A 21,908-nucleotide genomic window follows, 5' to 3' on the forward strand; every position below is an offset into this window, starting at 1 on the left:
TAAGGCAAAGAAACGGGCTCAACGTAACGTACAATATGTCTTATGTAACGAATAATATCACTACTTTATTAATCGATCTTAATTATCTTCCAATCATATAAATCCCTTAATTCGTATTTTTAACGTGCAAGCCTTTTTTAATTCCAATGTGATTGCAGGCGACGTCAGCGGCGGTATCCCGTGGTCCATATGGCTTGGAACGACGGCAGATAATGCTGACCGACTTCATCACCTCGCAGCAGATGCACGGCGGCACGAGACGAGAGCGCGCCGAGCCTCCTCATCAGCAGCACCACCAGCAGCACCAACACCAGCAGCTTCAGCACCAGCAGCATCAGCAGCAGCACCAACCAATCCGACGAGATAGGGACAGCGTGTCCGTCATACAGAGGCACACACACGCTTATTCTCATCCCCATCCTCCACCCGGTAAGTTTTGAGAAGGATATAGGGTACTTTTGTATGATTAATATTATTTAGTTCCATCGAGTTTATAGTAATGGGTGACAAATAAATATTTGTGGTAAAGTATGGTCATTATCCAATCCTCAATAATACTTCGATATACAACATATTACGATGGTATGAATTGGTTCAAAAATATTATAACAAAACTTAATATCATCAAAGCCAGCCAGGTACAGTAGACAAATGTTTATGGTCGAAGTGTTCATTCGTAAGACTCTGATCGTCGGCAACTACAATGTCCTCTGCAACAGGTCACGAAGCCTTCACGTCGCTGGTGAACGCGGCGTCCGCGGCGCCGGCGCTACCCGTGCCGCGCACGCGCGAGCCCGAGCCCGCGCCGGAGCCGCTGCATCACGCGCACCCACACCAGCAGCACCAGCAGCACCAGCAGCACCAGCAACACCAGCAACACCAGCAGCACCAGCAGCACCAGCAACATCAGCAACACCAACAGCATCAGCAGCATCCTCAACACCCTCAACATCCGCAGCACCCGCAGCACCACGAACTGAGGTATTTGAAACATTACTTTAACACCGTACTCCTATACGGAATAATAGTTTGAACAAAAATTAGTAGTATGAAAATATATTGACATTATTTTCAACCGAAGCGCGGTGCGAGTTACTTTAGGTTGAAGTTACCCAATATTATAGAAAAAAAAATTGTATTTTATGACGTAATAATCTTTTACTCCTTTTTTTTTAAAAAAAAATCCTTACGGATGCGATAATCTGAAAATAATAACAAGTTGCTAATTTATATAATCAGTAAGATATTCTTTTTCCAGTAGAGGGTCCCGCGAGTTCGCACTGTCACAGAAGTATCACACGCAGTACGCGACGGATCGACGCGCGCCGCAACGAGACAGGTATTTAAAAATATTCTGTATACCGCAGCAAAATCCGAGATGGCCCTGTGGTAAGAACGCGTGAATCTTAACCGATGATCGTGGGTTCAAACCCGGGCAAGCACCACTGAATTTTCATGTGCTTAATTTGTGATTATAATTCATCTCGTGCTTTACGGTGAAGGAAAACATCGTGAGGAAACCTGCATGTGTCTAATTTCACTGAAATTCTGCCACATGTGAATTCTACCAACCCGCATTGGAGCAGCGTGGTGGAATAAGCTCCAAACCTTCTCCTCAAAAAGAGGAGAGGAGGCCTTTAGCCCAGCAGTGGGACATTCACAGGCTGTTACGGCATACGGCAGCAAAATCTAATACATATAGAATAACTTAAATATAAACTGTGTAAATTACAAGTATTGGAAAATGTACGTTTTAGTTGTTTCAATTCGAATAACATTTTGTATACATTTGTGTGTGATGGTAGATTTATATTAAATTAGTTACTTTATATTTTTCAGTCGAGAACGAGGGATGGTACCGATCCAAGATAGACATTACGTGATCGAACAGCACCAGCAGCATCCGCAGCACCCGCAGCATTCTCAGCACCAGCAGCTCGCGCAGATCCAGCAGCATCCTCAGCACCCGCAACATTCTCAGCACACGCTCATCGACCGGCTTCACTTGCAAATCGCACAGGTATAATAAAATAAGTGTTTTATTAGCAAATATTATATCTCACAAATTTAAGAAGGTCCTTTCGATATATTTCCCTTAAACAAAACAGGATCTACATGACGTTTGATTAATTTCGTTTCACGTAGTTGTACTACGAAAAAATTAAATATAAGTGTATATTACAAATAAATCGTAATTGGACCATGTTCTGCAGAGATGTTCCAACTCACAGAAAATGATATGATCTCATTAGCAAACCCTGGTTATGAGCATAAAGTATTTCCAGAACGTGTCGAGCGAGGAGCGTCGCGCCGGCGCGCCCTACAGCCCCGCGCCTGCCAAGCGCCCGCTGCACGCGCTCGACCGGAAGGACGGGTACGCACGCACTCGACCACGCGCACGCACACGCACCCACACGCACCCACACGACCTCTCGCACGCACCCACACGACCACTCGCGCGCACACGAACACTAACGATACTCATAGTTCTTACATGTAGTCCTAAGTTTCAAATCATAGTTGCGTTTACCTCTCTTATTTGAAGGTGAAATATATTACTATTAATGAATGAATAGCTTACCATGATTTTGATATAACAAGTTTTATTTATCGGAACCACGGGAATAGATCCTGACAGATGTTTTAAACACCCAAAATAATAAGCTAATGCAATGTATTTTCCGATTAGCTCTTCGCCTCACAGTCGGCCAACGGTGAGCGTCGCGACAACAGTGACGAGCGTAGCGGGTGCAGGAGCGGGAGCGGGCGCGGGGGCGGGAGCGACTGCGGCGGCGGCGGCGGCGGCCGCGGCGGCTGGAGCGGATCGAACGAGACCCGCCGACAGCAGCAAACTCACCGCTGCCTCGCTGATCAACGCCATTATTACGCACCAGATCAACCAAACCTGTGACCAGAGATTCCCGCCGGTGAGTGTAATATATAATACTTCTCAAAGTAATACGGTGCTCGAGAAATTCGAGATATATTTTTTTCTGTCAATCTGATTTAGACACATACATTATTACTGTATGATTTTGTTTTATGAAATTGAAATAAATAATTAAGTATTTACTATTATAATTGAGATGAACCAATTATATTTTTATGAATTTAAAATTTAAGCTCAAGGTGAAGGTGTGTTTCATACTTTGAATCTTAACTTATTGAATACTATTATTTTGAGTAAATAGAACGAGTTTCTTATGCCTTATTGTAATTGGGTCTAGAAGATAATCCGTGAGGGCGAGCAACCTGCGCAACCTCCACCCGATCGAGTGCTCTCCATCGACCACGGTCGCGATCGCGAACGTGAGCGCGAACGTGAGCCTGAACGTGACCGTGACCGCGAACGTGATCGGGAGCGAGAACGCGAGCGCGAGCGCGAGCGTGATCGTGACCGCGACGAGACGGTGCCTGTGATGCATAAGAGCATCAAACTCGGGGACCTCGCCTCCAACATCATCGTAAGGGACTTCAGTAGTCCCAACACCAACTCACTGATGCATCATAAGTAAGTTTTTTGTACCTTAGTGTATGCTGTTTACTGTGTGATATAATTACACATCATACTACATCTTTATATTTATATTATATTACCATTACATAATAAAACAATTAATTTTTAGCAATCGATTCGCCGTGTCGACGGCGGACACGTATGTGGCGAACAGCAGTGCGAGTGCGGGCGGATCCACGGACGAGTGGCGGCGGGACGCGCCCAAACACGCGCCCTATCTGGAGCCCGTGTCGCCGCCCGACAACCACCACGCGGGGTGAGCTAACTCTACCACTGACATTCACTGAAGAATATCATATCGCTTGTAGCGGTCGTTTGGGATATATATAACGAACATATTTCTCCCGCTCCTGAAGGAGAGGCAGCAGCAGCGTCGGTGGCAGCAGCGGCAGCGGGGGCCGGCGGTACAGCGGCGTGGGCGGCGGCGTGCTGACCGCGTACGATTACGTCACCACGCGCATCGTGGAAGTCATGCGCAACGACGCCGACGAGCGCGCCAAGCCGCTGCCCTTCCCCACGTCGTACGCCTACCCCTACTCCGCGCTCAACGTGGCCACGCCGGTGTCGGACGGCAGCACGGCGGTGAGCAGCGCGGCCAGCGCGCCGAGCGGGGCGGCGCCGCTGCCGACGCCGGCGCAGCCCGAGCCGGCGCCGCTCATGTCGGCGCAGTACGAGCCGCTGTCGGACGAGGACTGACGCGCGCGCGCCCCCCCCGCGCGGCCCCCGCGGGCCTAGCGCGCGCCTCCGCGACACTCCGTCATCCGCTACGGGGACGGATACCGCGGGTGATACAACGAAGGACAGTGGCCGAGGTGACGATCGGCGCGAGTGATCTCAGTGTTCGCGCGCAGACTCGGACTGGACGGTGTTCTTATGTAACGAGCAGGGATACAATTTTCTGCGGAGAAGCTTTAATGGACGATGTTCGTATAATCCTGTGATCGAAACGCGATTTTACGTCAAAATTTCCGCATATAGACTCCATTTGCCGATATTTTTTTTACGAGCGAAGCAAACTAATCGAATAACACGCGCATATTTTTGTGTACGATTCTGAAATAAATGAAAATGTAGATGATTGTATATAGCTAGTTATGTAAATGGGAGGCGAGCGAGCGAGGAGGAATCTGCTCGCGACGAGCTGACAGTCACTCGGCATTACCGGCGGACGAGTGATGTTGTTACACATGACTGCAGAGTGAGATGATGTGAATATTCAATTGTTATTTATTTGTTATTTTTTCACTTGTTTCGTCTTTCTAATGTCGTAGTGACCGTAATGATGAATAATGTGGAGCGAAATGGTATATAGACATCTATGTTTATATACCAGTATACATGATAAACGCTACAATGTATTTTTAATCTGTGACGTCTCGACATAGAGTAATGTGAAAGTTATAAAGTGACCATTGAAATGTTACAATAATCAAATCGTAAGAGTCTACATTATTCGGCATTATGAGCGTATTCGAGAAGTGAGATGGCTATATTCTATGTAATACAATATATAGCACTGCCGCTGCGCGTACCTCAGTAAATTTAAGTGGCAGCCACACATTAGCGAAACTGTAATATTGACCCAGTCTTCCATCTCAACACCGGTAGCGTAGGATCGGCGCGTCTTCGTCCATGTCTACACCTAAGTACTTGTAAATTGTGTAAATGATAGTTTGTATAAGATATATGACCTCGCCCGGGCATTTTGCAGATTCCTCGCTCACGGGCGTTTCGAGGCGGCCATGCCGCTCTAGGCTTAAGGATTACACACGATAAGTTTTTTGTTGTATAGCTTCGCTTCGGATTTCGCTGTCGCGATTATCATTCGAGTTAGTATACGCGTAGTTGAATTTTCATTTGTCTCGTGTAAATAGCGCATCGATCGTCTATGTATAGTTCGCCGACGCAGCGAAGTCCGGTCGACATATACATACGTATACATAGTGTAAACACGGTTAACGAAACGGTAAATTATATACATATTGTAAAAGTGTATGGTTATTATGTATACATACTGTGCATTTGTAATTATACAGGTTAGTTTAACGAGTACGATAGAGATTTTCATTTTCTAGTTAGGTCGGTCTGAGGACCGGGTATAAATATTGAGCGCAATGGGCTATGAGTGCGAGAGTGTCCGTGTGTGTCCGTGTGCGTGCGCGTTCGTGTCCGTGACTGTCCGCCGCCGCCCGCGCACTGTCGTCTGACGTCTGACGTGTCCGGTCGCTGGTGAGCGTGCGTCTCGAACGACACCCCAACATCGCGGAAACCTTAAAAAAGCATTAAAATTATTTTATTTTTTTGCAATGAAGAACAAACGTGTTTGAGTTAAATGTAAAAAAGTATGTTTGCATTTTAAAAATAAAGCTAAATGACTATAAATAGAACCGTAGATAAATTTTTGCTTATTGAACGGAAGTTGGACACGCGAGCGGGTGTGGTGTTTGTACATGTCTTTCAAATATTGAGAATAAAACGACTGATTAACTTAACGAGCGGTCGCGGCGGCGGCGGCCGCACACATTGTGATTTCTTTATATAATGTAACGTACTAAGTAGTCGAAAGAGAAGATAATCCTTGTAAGTCCGATCTTAAGCAAAAACAAAGTTTTGGGAGGACAAATCAATAAATAAGATGCAAATCTATATTGTTTTTTATTTTCAATCACTTTACACAACGCAGAACATTTAACCTCCATATTTTTACTATTGTATTATATACTTATTTACTGCAACATGTAATCAATTATTAGCCTCGATTGTAAATGTAATAAAATATATAAAGTCTATACTTACTATATTCCAATGGCTGAAGGAGTAAAGATTTAGTTACATATGCGATGCCATTTGCTAATAGCTCTGGAATATTATTAACATGACATAGTTATTGATATAACATACCTAACATACTTCCAAAGTTCATGGCCGACATTAAAAAAACATTTTTTAACGAATCTTTAATAAATTTCATAGGATATTTTACATCTCGATGATGTCATGTAAACTCAAGATCAAAGTTGTTTATTTGCTTAAACTATTATTGGAATGGGCTATACAATATATATATATATATATATATATATATATATATATATATATATATATTGTATTGCTTTTTGGCCACCAGCGCATCAGTCGATTTTTTTATGTACAACTTTATATAAAAATGATTTATACTTATCACACACATACTTACAAACGTACATATATGCTATATGATTATGATAAATTGACTGTTGCTTCTCAAAATTTTTTTCAAGACGAAGCGACAAATGTGTAGTATAATCTGAAAAATATTCACTTTGTGAAGAAATTGTGACGCTCGTAATATTAAATATAAGGAACAATATTTTTACATCTGTTACTCGACTGTAATGTCTTTTTTGTGTGCAATATATACGTTTATTCATATGGTATTACAATACATTCCCAGAAAACGATCAAAATGCCGCTGTGGCTATAAAAAAACGTCAAAAATATAATTATTCTTTACAGCTAGCGATAAAAGTGTGTTGTGGTATGACTTTAACGAACTAATTAGCTCACTGAATACTGAATTTATTCATAGATACAACAAATAGTAAATAAAATTAATTTGTTTCTTTGGTAAAGAGATCCTTACACGTATTTGATATAGATAGTTTTTTAATTTTCACTCGTCGTTTGTTGCCTGTTGTGAAGTACAAAGCTAACGGCTCAGTTTTAAAGATTTTGAAAATTTGAAAACGGATAGTAATCAAATAAATTGTAAATACATTTTGAATAAGCTAACCTATGTTATATACATATTCATTATAATAAGTTGAAGAAAATCTATTGATTTTTAAATATAAACATTGGTTTATTGCCAAATGTGCGCTATGGCCGAAAGTACACGAGTGAGCTATGGCAATCCGAAAAATCGTTCGTGGACTGGAGTCACCGTGTTTTCCGCCTACTTAGTGCTTCTTATCGTGGAAATATACATCGAATTCTACGAAAAACAATCCCATCTTCGAGTTTATCGCAAAATATGTGACATTCTAGAAAAGTTCCAATAGTGATTTGTTGAAAATCAAAACAAAAGTTCGGTTTTGCAAGATTTTATAGATAAAGAAAAATGTGAAAACATGTTCTGTTTAAATTAAATAAGTTTTTACAGCGCTCGTTTTTAAATTTTGTTTATGTTTATTAAATATTAGAAATTATTACGAAAACAAACAATAATTACTTTTATCAAATTTCCAATTTTTTCATCACTGGATCCGCTATAGTCAATAATCTGCCAGAAATATAAATAAAAGCCTGTGAACAAATTTGCTATATTGTCTGTTAGGCTATTAAAATGCTTTATTACGTCAGGCGTACATTGCACCTCAAGGACGTCACATTGAAGCGTTTTCGTTTGACATGTTATAAGTTATTATTTTTGTATTTAATATCTTAATATTATTTTATTCTGGCGATTGGAAAAACAATAAAATTATCAATTTATTTGAATATTACACACACACTAATTTAGGTTATTATTGTGTATACCCTTCACTTGAATATTGATAAATATAATTTTATTACTATAACAAAAAGGAAAACACTCATTTTATTTGAGATTAAACAAATGCTTGTCATGTTAACTAGGTATAATTCTTATGTGCGATGTAATTCAGTAATACGTTTCAACAATTTTGAATCATCAATACAAGATTACAAACAAATGGCATGTCAGATGGCGCCATTATATTCCGGTCCCTATTCAAGGGTTTATTAACGAAAAGCGACATATAGCGGAAATCGGTTTGAAGATGAAGTACTCTCTCATAACAGAGTTCGGACGTCAACCGGAACACATATGTGCTTGGAAAGCCTACATGAATAATATAAATAATTTTGATTGACGATCCTTGCTTCAGATGATTATCATTTTAAGTAATGTATTTGACTAATGTTCTTGTAACGACTTCACTCCACTAGCACCGCTTGCGGTTCGAAGCCTTATAATATTAGAATATTAACGAAGTAAATAAAACAACTTTATAAATTCAGTTTTAGTTTAATATGAACATGATAACGGTCCGGTCCGCACGGTGCACTCACTCGGAAACAATAAAAAATAATATACTTGTATCACAAAACTCATGTAATAAATATTCGATAAAATGCAATAACCAAAGATTTATTTAACACAAAAATAACTTTAAGAAATTCATCCACACGTCAATTGAACTTTTGCAGGGCGTCGACCAGGACATGGAACAATTTTAGACATTTTCCACTTACATCCTTAAATCTATAATATATCTTACATGTAGTGTTTAACAATTATTGAGTAAAATTAATAATTTAATTATTTTAGGTCGAATTGTCTCTATTTGGCTAAAACACTACTTTCGAAGAATCGTTTCGGTTTGACCTGGTCTCCGAGGTTCGTGTCTTGGACTATGAGTTTATTTCTTGGCAAAATCCTCGCCAGTCTTGATGTTCTTCTGGAGTTCGGGGATGGCGGCCTTGAGGAGTTGCTTCTCGTAGTCATTGAGCGAGCCGAAGCCGAGGTTCTTCTCAACGCCATTTTTGCCGAGAACGACGGGGTTCGCGAAGTAGGTTGCTTCCGTGAGGTCTGACTTTATGTACGCGCATTCGACCACGTTGGATTCACCCTGATTGAAGAACATTACATGAAAAACAGTTTTAGTTAAAAATATATTTTTATATCCCATTTTTATAGTAATTCACTAAAACATTCGTAATAGTCTTACCTTGAGTCCCCTGAGTACGGAACCGGTGAGCCTCGCTCCAGCGTACGCCATCGACAAAGTGGCCGAGCCTCCACCAGCCTTCGCCTTCACCACCTACACACACGGACACACTCATGTAGAATCCCTGTTTCAATAATTTAAATTTATTGTAACCAGAACAATTTGATAAAATAGAAACTTTTCGATGAACTAACCTCGGTACCGGCTTCCTGGATCCTCTTTGTCAAGGCGTCGATCTTGCCCTGGTCGGATAACTTGACGGCCGGCTTGCTCTGGCTGAGCAGGGGGATGATGGTGACACCGGAGTGTCCTCCTATGACTGGGATGCTGACGGTCTGGGGGTCGACGCCATTGATCTCTCCGATGAATGCAGCTGCTCGGACAACGTCTAAGGTGGTGACACCAAGGATCCTGTTAGGGTCGTATACTCCAGCCTAAAAGAAAAAAAATATATTTATTAAAATACAGGTATTTTGTTCCAAATATTTTTTATAACTGTTCATAAAAAGTTATTGTTTTTCAACAAGTTTTTATTATTTTAATAATATAAATATAGAAACATATACTTAAAAAATCAACACCCAAGATCAAATTCCTGTATTATTTGCAATTGACTCTGATGCAATTTTATTACTGTTTCTAAACTTAAATACATATAAAACAGAATCAGTATAAATAAACAGCTAACAAGTTCTATATAAATTAAAACAAATGTTATATGAATTCAATACTTCATGTTGAAACAATCATAATAGTGTAGTAATTGTTAAGTAATCACAAATGTGTTTACACAATTATATGAGATTGGTGTCAAGTTATTGCAAATATAGCAATATAATGATATAATAATAATAATAATAACGTCCTCCAGACTGTCTTCGGCCACGGCGGCCAAAAAGCAGCGCAGGAGATATCATAGTATACGAGTGTGTGCGCAAGCCCAGGTGCACTCTGTATCATCCATCCCTAACTCATAATCCGATGGGAGGGGAATCCGACACAACCAGAAAGAGTTAAGGCGCATTAGACCAATGGCTTTATGTGCTTTCTGAGGCATGGGAGAGTAAAAACTTTCAACTTCTAGACTTCGGACTTCTACTGAGAATTTTCGACAGAAAAACCCAATAATTTATTATTGGCCCGAACTGCGATTTGAACCCAGGACCGCGGGGTCTGCGGTATCATATCTTACCACTAGACCAACAACAGCATAAAACGTAAATCCCCAATGACTCAAGAATCCTCTGCCTTTGTCATCACTCTGCGACCCGTATATTTTTGAGCTATTAATAAATATACCTACACCGCCCCCCCAGTCCCGTTACTGTTTATATATTCATGAATGGTCTCCTACTTATGTATATATACTTTATCACATGACACGACAGAAGTTTACATTAATATATAATTAAATGTAATATTATATATATTTGATTGATTGGATTCCATGTAGGTGTTTTTTTTATTTACAACAAGTAGGCAGTCTGGCAAATGATGACCTTGACAGTAAGTGGTCACCACCGCCCATAGATATTAACTACCCTTTCCATCGTCAATGCGCCACTAACCTTGGGAACTAAAATGTCATGTCCGTTTCCATAGCTCATTCTATATGGTGACTATCCAAATTAAGTGCCGTAAGAAAATAATATCTAATCTGTTTGCTCTTTAACTTCTCTAGCTCTTGGCTTGTTCTGTTTTTATTTGGTAAAATTAAATTTAATGAATGAGGTACCTTAATAGGTAATGCATTTAGTTCTAAGTTATAAAAAAAATATATTTATTTTAAGTTAGTGTAATTACTTTTAAAATAATAAAAATTTATAACTAGGTCAATAATTAGGAAAATAGCTAGGTTTTCATAGAATTCACGTAGGAGATATACCGGTGCGCAAACACAGCACTCTATTCACTTACGTCTCTTAGTCTGGTGGCGCGACTTGATCGGAGAGTTCAGGTGCAGGACCTTAGGACCTGAGTTCGGTGTACGTGCGGGAGCTATACTCAGATACAGAACCAACATTTTACTTGCTTTTCACTGCCTACTTCCAAACTCTTTCTACTAATTAGAATTTCTTGGTGGAAAATCCCAATATTGACATATTAAACTTGGATTTGAACCATGTACATAGAAATATGCAGCCTTATAAGGTAGCTCAAGCCTAGTAAACCTTAATTATAGATCTATAAATTTTGTCCACATACCTTCTTCATGACCTCAGAGGCGATAGGCACCATGGAATTGACGGGGTTGGTGATGATAGCAATAATGGCTTTCGGAGAGTTCTTCGCGATACACGCAGCGAGATCCCGTACAATAGATGCATTGGTGTTGAACAGATCGTCCCGGGTCATACCAGGCTTACGGGGAACGCCCGCTGGGATCACTACCACGTCAGCACCTGGAGTGACAAATGAGAGCTTGCTATCATTGCAATTTTTAATGGTAAAACATAGGACCCCTTTGTGTTTAAGTTTAGCAAATTTGAAAGAGAAAGGTCTTATATCACGTAAAATATACAAATGATCGCTATAGTTTTTTTTTAATTTATATTTTTGTTAATGTTTAGTGATTTAAAAAATTCTCTAAATAATGATTCCATCCTTTGCTGTTTTATTTAAATTGTTTTTGTTAAACAAAATCTGGGTTTGTCGAAATTTAATTAAATTGAGACTTTATTAAAAAAAATCAGTAATAATCATAGATTCTCTTAGAATAAGTTTAGGAAAATTTTACATGCAAATAAGATTGATTGAGATCTTTGACCATGGTGTGATAATGGATGTTGACTTTCACAATCTTCAATTTAATAAAATTTTAACCAAACACCATTTATTCAACATTCAAACGTAGTTTTATGTTTGCCGAAGAAGTTAATTGATAAAAAAAACCAAACAATTAAATAAAAAAATCCCATTGGCTGCATTAAGAACCTGATATGCAGGTTTGTCAGCAATGAACATGTATCACATATCATCTCTCGCCTATGTTACATATAATTCTAAAACAATTGTCACCAAGCATGACACCCCTGGGTCATCTAGGGATGATGATGAGAATGATAAAACATGACAAAGTTAGCTGTAGATCAAGGTCGTGGTTTTTGGATCCACGTTCGTACCACTGATTTATTGTATGCTTAAACTCAGTTTATCTGAATTGATGATATCAATCACAATGCTCCTCGGTAAATGAAAAATTTCACAAAGAAACTATCTGACAATTTCTATTATGAATTTTAATTATAGCCTAAGGCTCTTTTTAAATTTCAGTATTGCTTATAATAGGCCATTGGCTAAAAATTACAATAAAATATGTAAGTAACTTATATATTTCATTATTCATTTATAGTTTATATTATTTTTATGGGAAAAATAAATATAAATTAAAAAATATAAACATAATATAAATCTAATAAATATGTATAATTTACTTTGTTTAAATTTAATTATTATACATGGAATATATACTTAGATGTAATTATAAATTTGCAATTGACCTTGACAGATAGGTAAAAGAAAATATAGGTTATGTTTAGTTATGTAACACTGGTAATGACAAATATACACGATGTTATGAATGAATATTGTACCCTACCTTTGATAGCATCGGCTAGTTGATCAGGGCCTTGGTGACCAGTGACCTTGGCTGGGGTATCCATGTGAGAGAGATCGACACCCACACCAGGAGTAACTGGCGCGATATCGTACAAGGCAAGCTTAGTTACCAGCTTATTTTGCTTCAACAACAGGGCCAAGGGCTGGCCGATCCCACCAGCGGCGCCCGCCACCACCACTTTGAAGTTTTTCTAGAAATTATTAAAAACAATTAACGTAAACATAAAATGGTGTCTATTGTAAAACGAGGAGGATAACTTAGGAAAAAATTATTATTTATTAAATTGAAGATTTACCTGTGATGAGGTGGAAAAGTTTTTAAGCCCATTTTGAGCAGCCACTGAGGCAACAGGTTTGATTGCGCGGGAGAACATGTTTTCACGTTTAGTACAATGAAAGTTTAAATAAATTGAACAATTCTGTAATTACACGACGGACCCCACGACCCGGCCGACCTTTGTGACTTTTGTGAGATAACTAGTGATGTAATTTTACGTCACTTCTCGTATGATATCGTTAATTCGTTATCTGACACTAAGCTCGCATTCATGATAATAAGTTTTTGTATTTTACTCTAGTCATAATATTCCGTTTGTTTACTTTATTTTATTGATAATTCAAAATTAATGTGCTCTTTATAACTGATGAAGTTTATTTACAATATATTTATTACTTTTTTAAAACATTCTTTAGCAATATTTCTCTTACGATAATCAATCTAAAATACGTATTTTGGTTACTTAAGGTTAAGATACATTTAGAGATGAAAAAACATTTTTACTTAATCTTATGACAAAATATTTTTTAAATGCCTGGGAAATGAGATCTTGTTTGTTTGTTGATGCACATATAATTAACTCAATACATTTTTAACAATAAATGGACGGCAATCAAGGCGTTGAATCATATCACATAAGTATGTATAATAAATATAGTTGATCGTAAAGCCACGATTTCCTATCAATAACTATTTATCTGTTCAAATTGTAGTAAAGATTTCGATCATATACTTATAGCAATTCTTTACCGCTACTGCTGTTGTACAGGGTATTAGAATTGTTTTTAATTTAATCGGATTTTTGAACGAATTATAACTGTCAAAGTCAATTTTTTTCTCTTATAATTTGTATTGATATTTATGACTTCAGTCTTTTTCATTAATTTTTAATTTTGTAATTCAGTTAACAGTATTTTCTATGATAAATTTGTGCAAATGAGATGGTTTAAAATACAAAGTTTCATTAACCAAATTTTGCTACAATCTTAAGAGTATTTAAGCAGTTATTTATTATAGTTGATTAAGGGTGTATATAAAGAAATAAATAAAAATGAATGTTATACAGGCGGTTAAAATGTATATAACTAAAATGACAGAAGAAAGTGGTCCAGGCATGAAAGTTATTTTGATGGATAAAGATACAGTAAGTGCTCATACTTACGTTAGGAGTATGCAATAATTTGTTTAAGAAATCATTTTTAGATTAAAAAGTATCATTAGGATATTTTTTTTTGTATACATACTATAATAGATTTGTACATCACGTTTGTACTTTCTCGACTTTTTTGAGTTGGCTTTAATAAATACTCCGTCCAGGTCACCGGGAAAAAGAGCATTAATATCCCCATCTGTGTTTTAATGTTTAAAAAATAAAGTATTATTTTTTTTCCCCTATTATCTACTTACTACTATAATAATGACAAAAAAGTAATATATAAGTTCTTCTAACTCAACTTATAATTATTATATTAAGTAGGTAATATTGTTATATGCACTCTATGAATGCTCATTTCTACTTTCAAATGCGGTATTTGTTATTTCAACAGATATTTAATAGTATACCTATACTATTAAATATCTGTTACCAGAAGTAGATTAGTCTGTAAGTCTATAAGTCTGGAGTGTTAATTGTGTTATGGGACCAATGTTTATCCTTTAATGTTATTATACCCTGTACAAGTTAGCTTGATCTTTTTGACAGATGTAAATTTTTCTGATCTTTTAACTTTGCAATGACAAACATATTATTTTCTTAATTTAATGATTTTAAAAATTGTAAAAATATTAAAAAAATACATATAACGCAAAAGTCCTTAAACATTCAAGCGTTATCCGAAAATTTTAAGACTTTTTATTGCTTCAAAGTAAAATTTAAATAATAGACGCTTGTACAATGTTACATTGGTCGGATGGATGGGACACGAATAACAGGCAGTAACTATTACAAATATCGATTACAAAAAATCATTATTAAAGATTATTGTCAAGTTATTGTTACGAACGGGGCTTCTTTTGGTTGGGGTCTCTTTAGCTGGTATAACTCTTTTTAAAAAAATAAGGTAAAAAAAATATTGAATTCTAATTTGAATTATGAAAAGTGAAAAAAAAAAATCGAACCATGTTTCTTTGGGAAAGTTGTTTACTTTCATGGTCTGAACCACCTATTTTAATTTGGCGGGAGGTCCAAAAATAACCCTGTAATATTAAATAGGTACTTATTATGAATATTGACTCACCGTTGCTTATCTACCCAATGTTTTATATATCTAGTGCAATGAAGAATTTCACACATAATACACCCACACCATCTCATCACAGTTACAAGTATTTTAAAACGTTATTTTTTCGACTACTATTTATAGATATTTTCTGTTACCCATCACTAGCCTGTTTGTCAAAAAGATCAAGCTAACTTGTGCAAGGTATAGTGCTCAATAAATATCTAATAATTTTCTTATAATATTCGTTTTTCTTAAAATATTCAGCAATAAAATCGAGCAAATTATATTTATTATTTTTGTTTATTTTTTATGGTTGTTAAAAAAAATATATCAATCAATAAAAAAAAACTTTAATTGAGAATGATAACTCATCCAGACATAAGATTATTTGTTACAAAACTAATTAAAAATGATAAATTAATAAATTATGAACCATTAGAGAAAACAAATACAGATAAATATGTTTATTCTGAATAAATAGAAGAATAGGAAGAGTGGAGATATATTCATATCATATCATTATTTATAAATCTTTTGCTTTTTATTTTTAGACTAGCATTGTCAGTATGGTGTTTAGTCAATCGGAAATATTACAAAAGGAAGTGTATTTATTTGAAAGGATTGATAGTCAGGCAAAATGGGATAATTTGAAACATATGAAATGTATAGTTTTCTTGAGACCTACCTCAGAGAATATTGCCTTGCTGTCACGAGAATTAAGATGTCCAAAATATGGTGTTTATTTTATATGTAAGTATTAAATTTGAGGAATTTAATGAAATACATAAGGTTGTAATTATGTGCTTGATTTAAATTGATTTAGTCATTAAGTATTTTTTAAAAAATAAACAAATCATTACCTACTTATTTTGATGTCAAACTAGGTTTATTAATAGTACACAGACACTAGCTTACTTTAGTTATGAAAATAAATTCAATTATGGCCACTCGATAGTTAACTGTATCCATATTTTGTCAAAAAGATTTCAGCAATGTAGTGTCAAAGGCTGACGTAAAGACACTAGCTGAGTGTGATGAGCAGGAAGCGGTCCGAGAGGTACAGGAGACATTTGCAGACTACCTAGCTGTGGATCGTCATTTGTTCTCGTTCAATATTGTTGGCTGTTTGCATGGTACGTATTAGATAGACTATAAATATAATTTAATTAATAATTTGCTTTGATATGTTTTGGTTTAAAGTATGAGTTAGTCTCTCCAGACTGGTACAAGTAATATAATAATTATGATACTATTGTCCATGGTGCATGAATAGTGTAAAGAAAAACCAATAAATGCCTGCTGGGAAATGGACAAAAGGTTCATGCATGTGACACATGTGGCAGAATTTCTTGCGAAGTATTCCGTCACTGCCAAAATATAAACATAAGTTAAGTTAAAAAAGTGCTTGTCTGGGTTTTGACCTGCATGCTTTAATTAAGATTTACATGTTCTAGCTAGGTAATATCGTCTCTTGATGATTTAAGAAATTATTTAGATTGATTACAGTGCGACTGATGACTTTAGAAGACAACTTACTACCATAAGTTAACCTGCCTGTTATATACAGTACAGTACAGTAACAGCCTCTTAATATCCCACTGCTGGGCTAAGGCCTCCTCTACCTTTTTGAGGAGAAGGTTTGGAGCTTATTCCACCACGCTGCTCCAATGCGGGTTGGTAGAATACACATGTGGCAGAATTTCAATGAAATTAGACACATGCAGGTTTCCTCACGATGTTTTCCTTCACCGTTAAAGCACGAGATGAATTATAAACACAAATTAAGCACATGTAAATTCAGTGGTGCTTGCCTGGGTTTGAACCCACGATCATGGGTTAAGATTCACGCGTTCTTACCACTAGGCCATCTCGGCTTTTTTTCGGCCTGTTATATATTATGATGTTTTCGTGTTAATTTTATCTAACAAGCCTCCACAATTATAGTAGATACAAATAAATACATTTGTGTATTCAGGTTAAATATGAGTGACGGGAGTGATTTAAAATTATAATGTGAAGGAAAAGCCAGTGAATATCCAATTTGGCTGGAGTATAATGTTTACTTGCTTCTCTTTACAGGCCGTAATTGGAATCAGCAACACTTACAGCGCTGCTCGCAAGGACTGCTGGCTCTGTTGCTGTCGCTGAAGCGTCGGCCCGTGATCCGCTACGAGGCGGGGTCGGAGGCCTGCTCGCGACTGGCGGAGCGCGTCCGCGACCTGGTGCGGCGCGAGGCGGTGCTGATGGACAACAACATACCCTTCAACGGGGACCTGCCGACCCCTCAGCTGCTCATACTGGACAGGAGAGACGACCCCGTAACGCCATTGTTAACTCAGGTAAAGACCTCTTTGTGTAAAGTCAATGCTGCTCACCAGTTCTGTTAGGTTGAACTTGGCTTGACACGTTACTGCGTGTCTAGGTTGACTATTTTGGTGGTTCTAAAGAAATTGTTTTTATCAAAGACTTGAATATTACCCATATTTGTAATTCCAGGAAATAAATGATTGATAAATTGATAAGTTCTATCGGATGTTAATATAAACGCTTATAGTGTTTTTAAATTATTGCAATTAGAAACAATAAATGTCTTATCTTTATCGACATTGGTCCAAGAATTAATTAACGGGCTATGTTGTTCGTCAGTGGACGTACCAGGCGATGGTGCACGAGCTGCTTACTATCAACAACAACCGCGTTAGTCTGGCCGACGTACCAGACGTGCCTAAGGACTTCCGGGAGGTGGTGCTGGCGCCGGAGCAGGATGAGTTCTACGCCAAGGTCTGTACCTCTCACTCACAGACGTACGAAACTTCAACGTGACAATAAATGTCCAACTCAATAATATTTATTATAAGAAAAAACCCAAAGGTCGAGTTTTATAACTAATTAGCGATATTTTACTGATTGTATTATTTTTACAGAACTTGTACTCCAATTTCGGTGAGATTGGGCAAACGATGAAGTCTCTAATGGACGAGTTTCAGAAGAAGGCCAAGAGTCATCAGAAGGTGGAAAGTATCGCAGACATGAAGAACTTTGTGGAAACATATCCACTGTTCAAGGTATGAAAAACTTTTATCTTAAAGATCTTTTTATCGTTGATAAAAAGTCTCAGTTTGTGAGTAAGATCGGCGTCGACCTTTCGGACGGCTCGCGGGCCTCCACCACTTCTAATGGGAGCTTCGTACGATTTGTTAGATAGATTGATCACAACATACGCAGATCGATTATAATGTCAACCTGATGTTCCCAGAAAATGTCGGGTACGGTGACAAAGCACGTGACGGTGGTGGGCGAGCTGTCGGCGCGCGTGGCGGCGCGCTCGCTGCTGCGCGTGTCGGAGCTGGAGCAGGAGCTGGTGTGCCAGTCCGACCACGCCGGCCACCTGCAGCGGCTGCAGGCGCTGCTGGGCGACGAGGCGGTGCGCGCGTCGGAGCTGTGGCGGCTGGTGGCGCTGTACGCGCTGCGCTACGAGCGCCACGCGGGCAACGCGCTGGGCGCGCTGGTGACGGCGCTGCGGGCGCGCGGGGAGGCGGCGGCGCCCGTGCTGGCGCTGGAGTACGGCGGGGCGCACGCGCGCCAGTCCGACCTCTTCGGCCTGCAGGACGCCGCCAAGATCACCAAGAGGCTCTTCAAGGTGCTCCTGTCTCTCTCGCTTTTTGTTTTCAGAGACTCGCATGATTTGCTGGGCGAATCAAAAATTCTTTATGACATTGACGTTGTAATGCTCTAGCAGCTTTTGACTTGAATACAGGGGCTGAGCGGCGTCGAAAATATATATACGCAGCACACACCCCTCCTCAAGGACACGTTGGAAGACCTGATAAAGGGAAAACTTCGTGAAAATCTGTATCCCGTAGTCGGGGGCGACTATCTGCCTTCGGGGAAACGACCACAGGACATCATCGTGTTCATCGTCGGAGGCACCACCTACGAGGAGTCCCTGTGTGTCCATCAAATCAACCAAGCGTACCCGGGCGTCAGAGTGGTGCTCGGTGGTACCACAATACATAACTCCGCGTCGTACTTGGAGGAGATCAGGCAGGCGATGCAAGGCGTGCATAGAACGCATACAAGACATATTCGGAATATATAAAGTATCTTGATGAATTGATCATTGTATATTATGTAATTTATTTCTGTTAAAAATATATAATATAATTATATTCTTATTGATTTAGATTATAAACAGACAGATTAAAGTCGGTTTTTGTCTTTTTAATCACAAACCTAAAGTAAATGGCGGAAATTACTTATGCCATAGGAATAACAAAATTAAATTTTATTACTTTTTGTTAACAAATGTTGAATGAATTAAATGCATTACCTATTACATACCTATTCATTATGTATTATAATTAATTAAATTATACTTACTGCTTGAGATCATGATTGTTACTTGTAAAGATTAGAGTAAAATTATTACCGTAGTATTTTTAATGACATACGGTAAAAATATAACTTTCATTCCAATTACATTTAGAATATAAGACTATTTTTAGAATAAAAAAAAGAAGTATATTTTTATTTTACTCATTTGTATGAACTACATTGCTATATCCACTATAAGAACCCATATAACTAAGCCTAGTGCTTCATTCGTCTATTGGCTAACTTGTAGCCAGGTTGGAATCCCTGGCCTATATTTATCAGGAGGATACCAGACAAGCTCGTCCACTCATATTTAAGCCAGATATTAGTAAGCAATGAAACTTTGTAAGGTGAACGTCATACGAATTAAAATGGCCGTCATGTTTAATTACATTTATAGCAAACAAATCTTGTAAAAATCTTGTGTAATTTGATTTGCTATCGGTATTTTTCACTTAAATACAAGATCTGTCTTGGCGCTCTAATGCAATTTAATAAATTTTGTTTTTCTTAAGTTGTTGATTTAGCTATTAAGATAGTTATTTCACAAAACGCAGTCATCGCCTGAACGGCATTGAGGATTTATAATTTTTATTTTAATTCTATGATGTATTTAATTTTTTAATGTGTGAAAAAATATTTATATACTTGATCATTTAAAAATGTAAAAATTATAAATAAAATAAAATTATTTAAAAAGATTAACTATCTTTATATTTTTAAATAAAAGGTATTATTTTGCTGATAGAATTACCACTAAAAATGTGAACAACGCAGAGCTAATTCTTAGTAGCCTACAAAAGTAAAAAATTACTCAACTACAACTACTCATACTAAAGAACATGTTTTTAAAAATTTTTAGCTGTTTACAAAATTATGAAGATAATAATAAATTAGAGGTTGTTCTTTATTTAAAAAAAATATCTCTTTCTCTATTCTGTTTGCAATATATTTTAACTTTTGTTTACCTAATTATAATTAGGATATTGGCCATAACAGTATAAACTGATACGGATAAACTGTTAAAGAAGTGTGAGCATTATTTCAATGCTTAATTTTGTCTTTGGTGTTTTGTCCATGTGGAAAAGCTTAATGTATACAGAATACACAAAAAAACAATTTTTTTTATGTGTAGTGATTTGTTTATACTTTATTTAGCTAAAATTTAATAAATAAATAAGTCGTTGTTTATTGTAAATGTATGTTTTCAATAATTATCACCAGGTGCGATTATTATTATTATTTTTTACTAATGCAACATGGATGTTCTTGTGAGTGTATTAAATCTTGAGTTAAGTGTCCTTTATTACGAGGAAGGGAAAGGGTCAATATCCGTGCAGTTTGAGTGATGAGGACACGGGATGGAATTCCATTTTCATTAAATCTTGTGGTTCCGCTCTTGCTACATCACTGTCTCTCATTTTTAATGAATCCTTAGACACTGGCAGTTTTCCTAAGGAGTGGAAGTCAGCTAAAGTTGTCCCGGTACATAAATCAGGTAGTGTTAACCTTGTTTGTAACTAACTATAGACCTATTTCCGTTCTTTCTACCTTCGCAAAAATATATGAGAGTATTGTCTGACCTTTTATCCAAAATAACTTGAATAGTTATCTGGCCACTGAACAGCACGGTTTTGTAGGATCTAGGTCTACGACCACAAATTTGGTAACATTTACTGAGTTGATAGCCAAGGCAATTGATGACAATAAGCAAGTAGACGTAATATATACAGATTTCACTAAGGCGTTGAACACTATTTCACATGACATTTTTATCTTTAAATTAAAAGCTTACGGGTATACTGGGTCACTTTTGGATTGGCTATCATCATATTTAATGGACCGATCATTCTATATTGTTGCGAATGGATATCACTCCTCTACTTGTCCGATCGACTCAGGTGTACCTCAGGGATCACATTTAGGGCCTATATTGTTTAATGTCTTCATTAATAATATTTCGACTATCTTTAATCATTCATCAGTTTTATATACGCCGATGATTTAAAATTTGCAGAGTAATTGAGTCTTATATTGATTGCGTCCTCTTACAAAACGATCACAACAATTGGATATCTTGGGCTCTGGATAACAATGTCTCTTAATCCCAAAAAATGTTCAATGTGAAATACGCCAGAAATCTATGTTTTGATATTAATGAACATAAA

The 21,908-nt window shown here is 37.4% G+C and overlaps 3 protein-coding genes across 8 annotated transcripts in view; 2 read left to right on the forward strand and 1 right to left on the reverse strand.

The window, feature by feature from the left end:
- Window positions 1-6,163, forward strand: part of LOC126775702 (uncharacterized) — a 109,029-nt gene extending 102,866 nt beyond the window's left edge. For 3 of the 6 annotated variants that reach the window (XM_050497772.1, XM_050497767.1, XM_050497773.1), the window contains 9 exons: window positions 159-429; window positions 720-981; window positions 1,259-1,339; window positions 1,840-2,020; window positions 2,277-2,374; window positions 2,690-2,927; window positions 3,228-3,511; window positions 3,627-3,773; window positions 3,874-6,163. In XM_050497772.1, coding sequence (XP_050353729.1) covers window positions 159-429; window positions 720-981; window positions 1,259-1,339; window positions 1,840-2,020; window positions 2,277-2,374; window positions 2,690-2,927; window positions 3,228-3,511; window positions 3,627-3,773; window positions 3,874-4,213 — 1,902 coding nt within the window. In that variant the 3' untranslated portion in view covers window positions 4,214-6,163. The remainder of the gene's footprint in view (window positions 1-158; window positions 430-719; window positions 982-1,258; window positions 1,340-1,839; window positions 2,021-2,276; window positions 2,375-2,689; window positions 2,928-3,227; window positions 3,512-3,626; window positions 3,774-3,873) is intronic. The other 3 variants (XM_050497770.1, XM_050497768.1, XM_050497771.1) reach the window with 3 other exon arrangements.
- Window positions 6,164-8,653: 2,490 nt separating this feature from the next.
- On the reverse strand, window positions 8,654-13,384 carry LOC126775723 (malate dehydrogenase, mitochondrial). The gene is made up of 6 exons (XM_050497811.1): window positions 13,164-13,384; window positions 12,848-13,058; window positions 11,455-11,651; window positions 9,444-9,683; window positions 9,250-9,342; window positions 8,654-9,150 (listed from the first exon to the last, which is right to left on the reverse strand). The coding sequence occupies exons 1-6, from the start codon at window positions 13,239-13,241 to the stop codon at window positions 8,941-8,943; spliced, it is 1,029 nt and encodes a 342-aa protein (XP_050353768.1). The 5' UTR covers window positions 13,242-13,384; the 3' UTR covers window positions 8,654-8,940.
- A 633-nt stretch (window positions 13,385-14,017) lies between these two features.
- LOC126775714 (vacuolar protein sorting-associated protein 45) lies at window positions 14,018-20,416 on the forward strand. Its single transcript, XM_050497795.1, has 8 exons — window positions 14,018-14,288; window positions 15,918-16,116; window positions 16,350-16,499; window positions 17,446-17,705; window positions 18,013-18,147; window positions 18,291-18,431; window positions 18,623-19,006; window positions 19,124-20,416. The coding sequence occupies exons 1-8, from the start codon at window positions 14,196-14,198 to the stop codon at window positions 19,463-19,465; spliced, it is 1,704 nt and encodes a 567-aa protein (XP_050353752.1). The 5' UTR covers window positions 14,018-14,195; the 3' UTR covers window positions 19,466-20,416.
- The last annotated feature ends 1,492 nt before the right edge of the window (window positions 20,417-21,908 follow it).

Source organism: Nymphalis io, chromosome 18, assembly GCF_905147045.1.
Source record: "Nymphalis io chromosome 18, ilAglIoxx1.1, whole genome shotgun sequence".
NCBI lineage: Eukaryota > Metazoa > Arthropoda > Insecta > Lepidoptera > Nymphalidae > Nymphalis > Nymphalis io.

What these genes read in the sequence shown, in the direction of transcription:
- LOC126775723 (XM_050497811.1), bottom strand. Translation starts at nt 13,241, where the DNA reads ATGTTCTCCCGCGCAATCAAACCTGTTGCCTCAGTGGCTGCTCAAAAT. An exon ending in CCTCTGAGGTCATGAAGAAG is followed by an intron (nt 9,684 to 11,454) that starts GTATGTGGACAA and finishes TTTTTCTTTTAG; the next exon opens with GCTGGAGTATACGACCCTAA. An exon ending in CCGTACTCAGGGGACTCAAG is followed by an intron (nt 9,151 to 9,249) that starts GTAAGACTATTA and finishes TTCTTCAATCAG; the next exon opens with GGTGAATCCAACGTGGTCGA.
- LOC126775714 (XM_050497795.1), top strand. Translation starts at nt 14,196, where the DNA reads ATGAATGTTATACAGGCGGTTAAAATGTATATAACTAAAATGACAGAA. An exon ending in TATTGTTGGCTGTTTGCATG is followed by an intron (nt 16,500 to 17,445) that starts GTACGTATTAGA and finishes TTCTCTTTACAG; the next exon opens with GCCGTAATTGGAATCAGCAA. An exon ending in AGGATGAGTTCTACGCCAAG is followed by an intron (nt 18,148 to 18,290) that starts GTCTGTACCTCT and finishes TTATTTTTACAG; the next exon opens with AACTTGTACTCCAATTTCGG.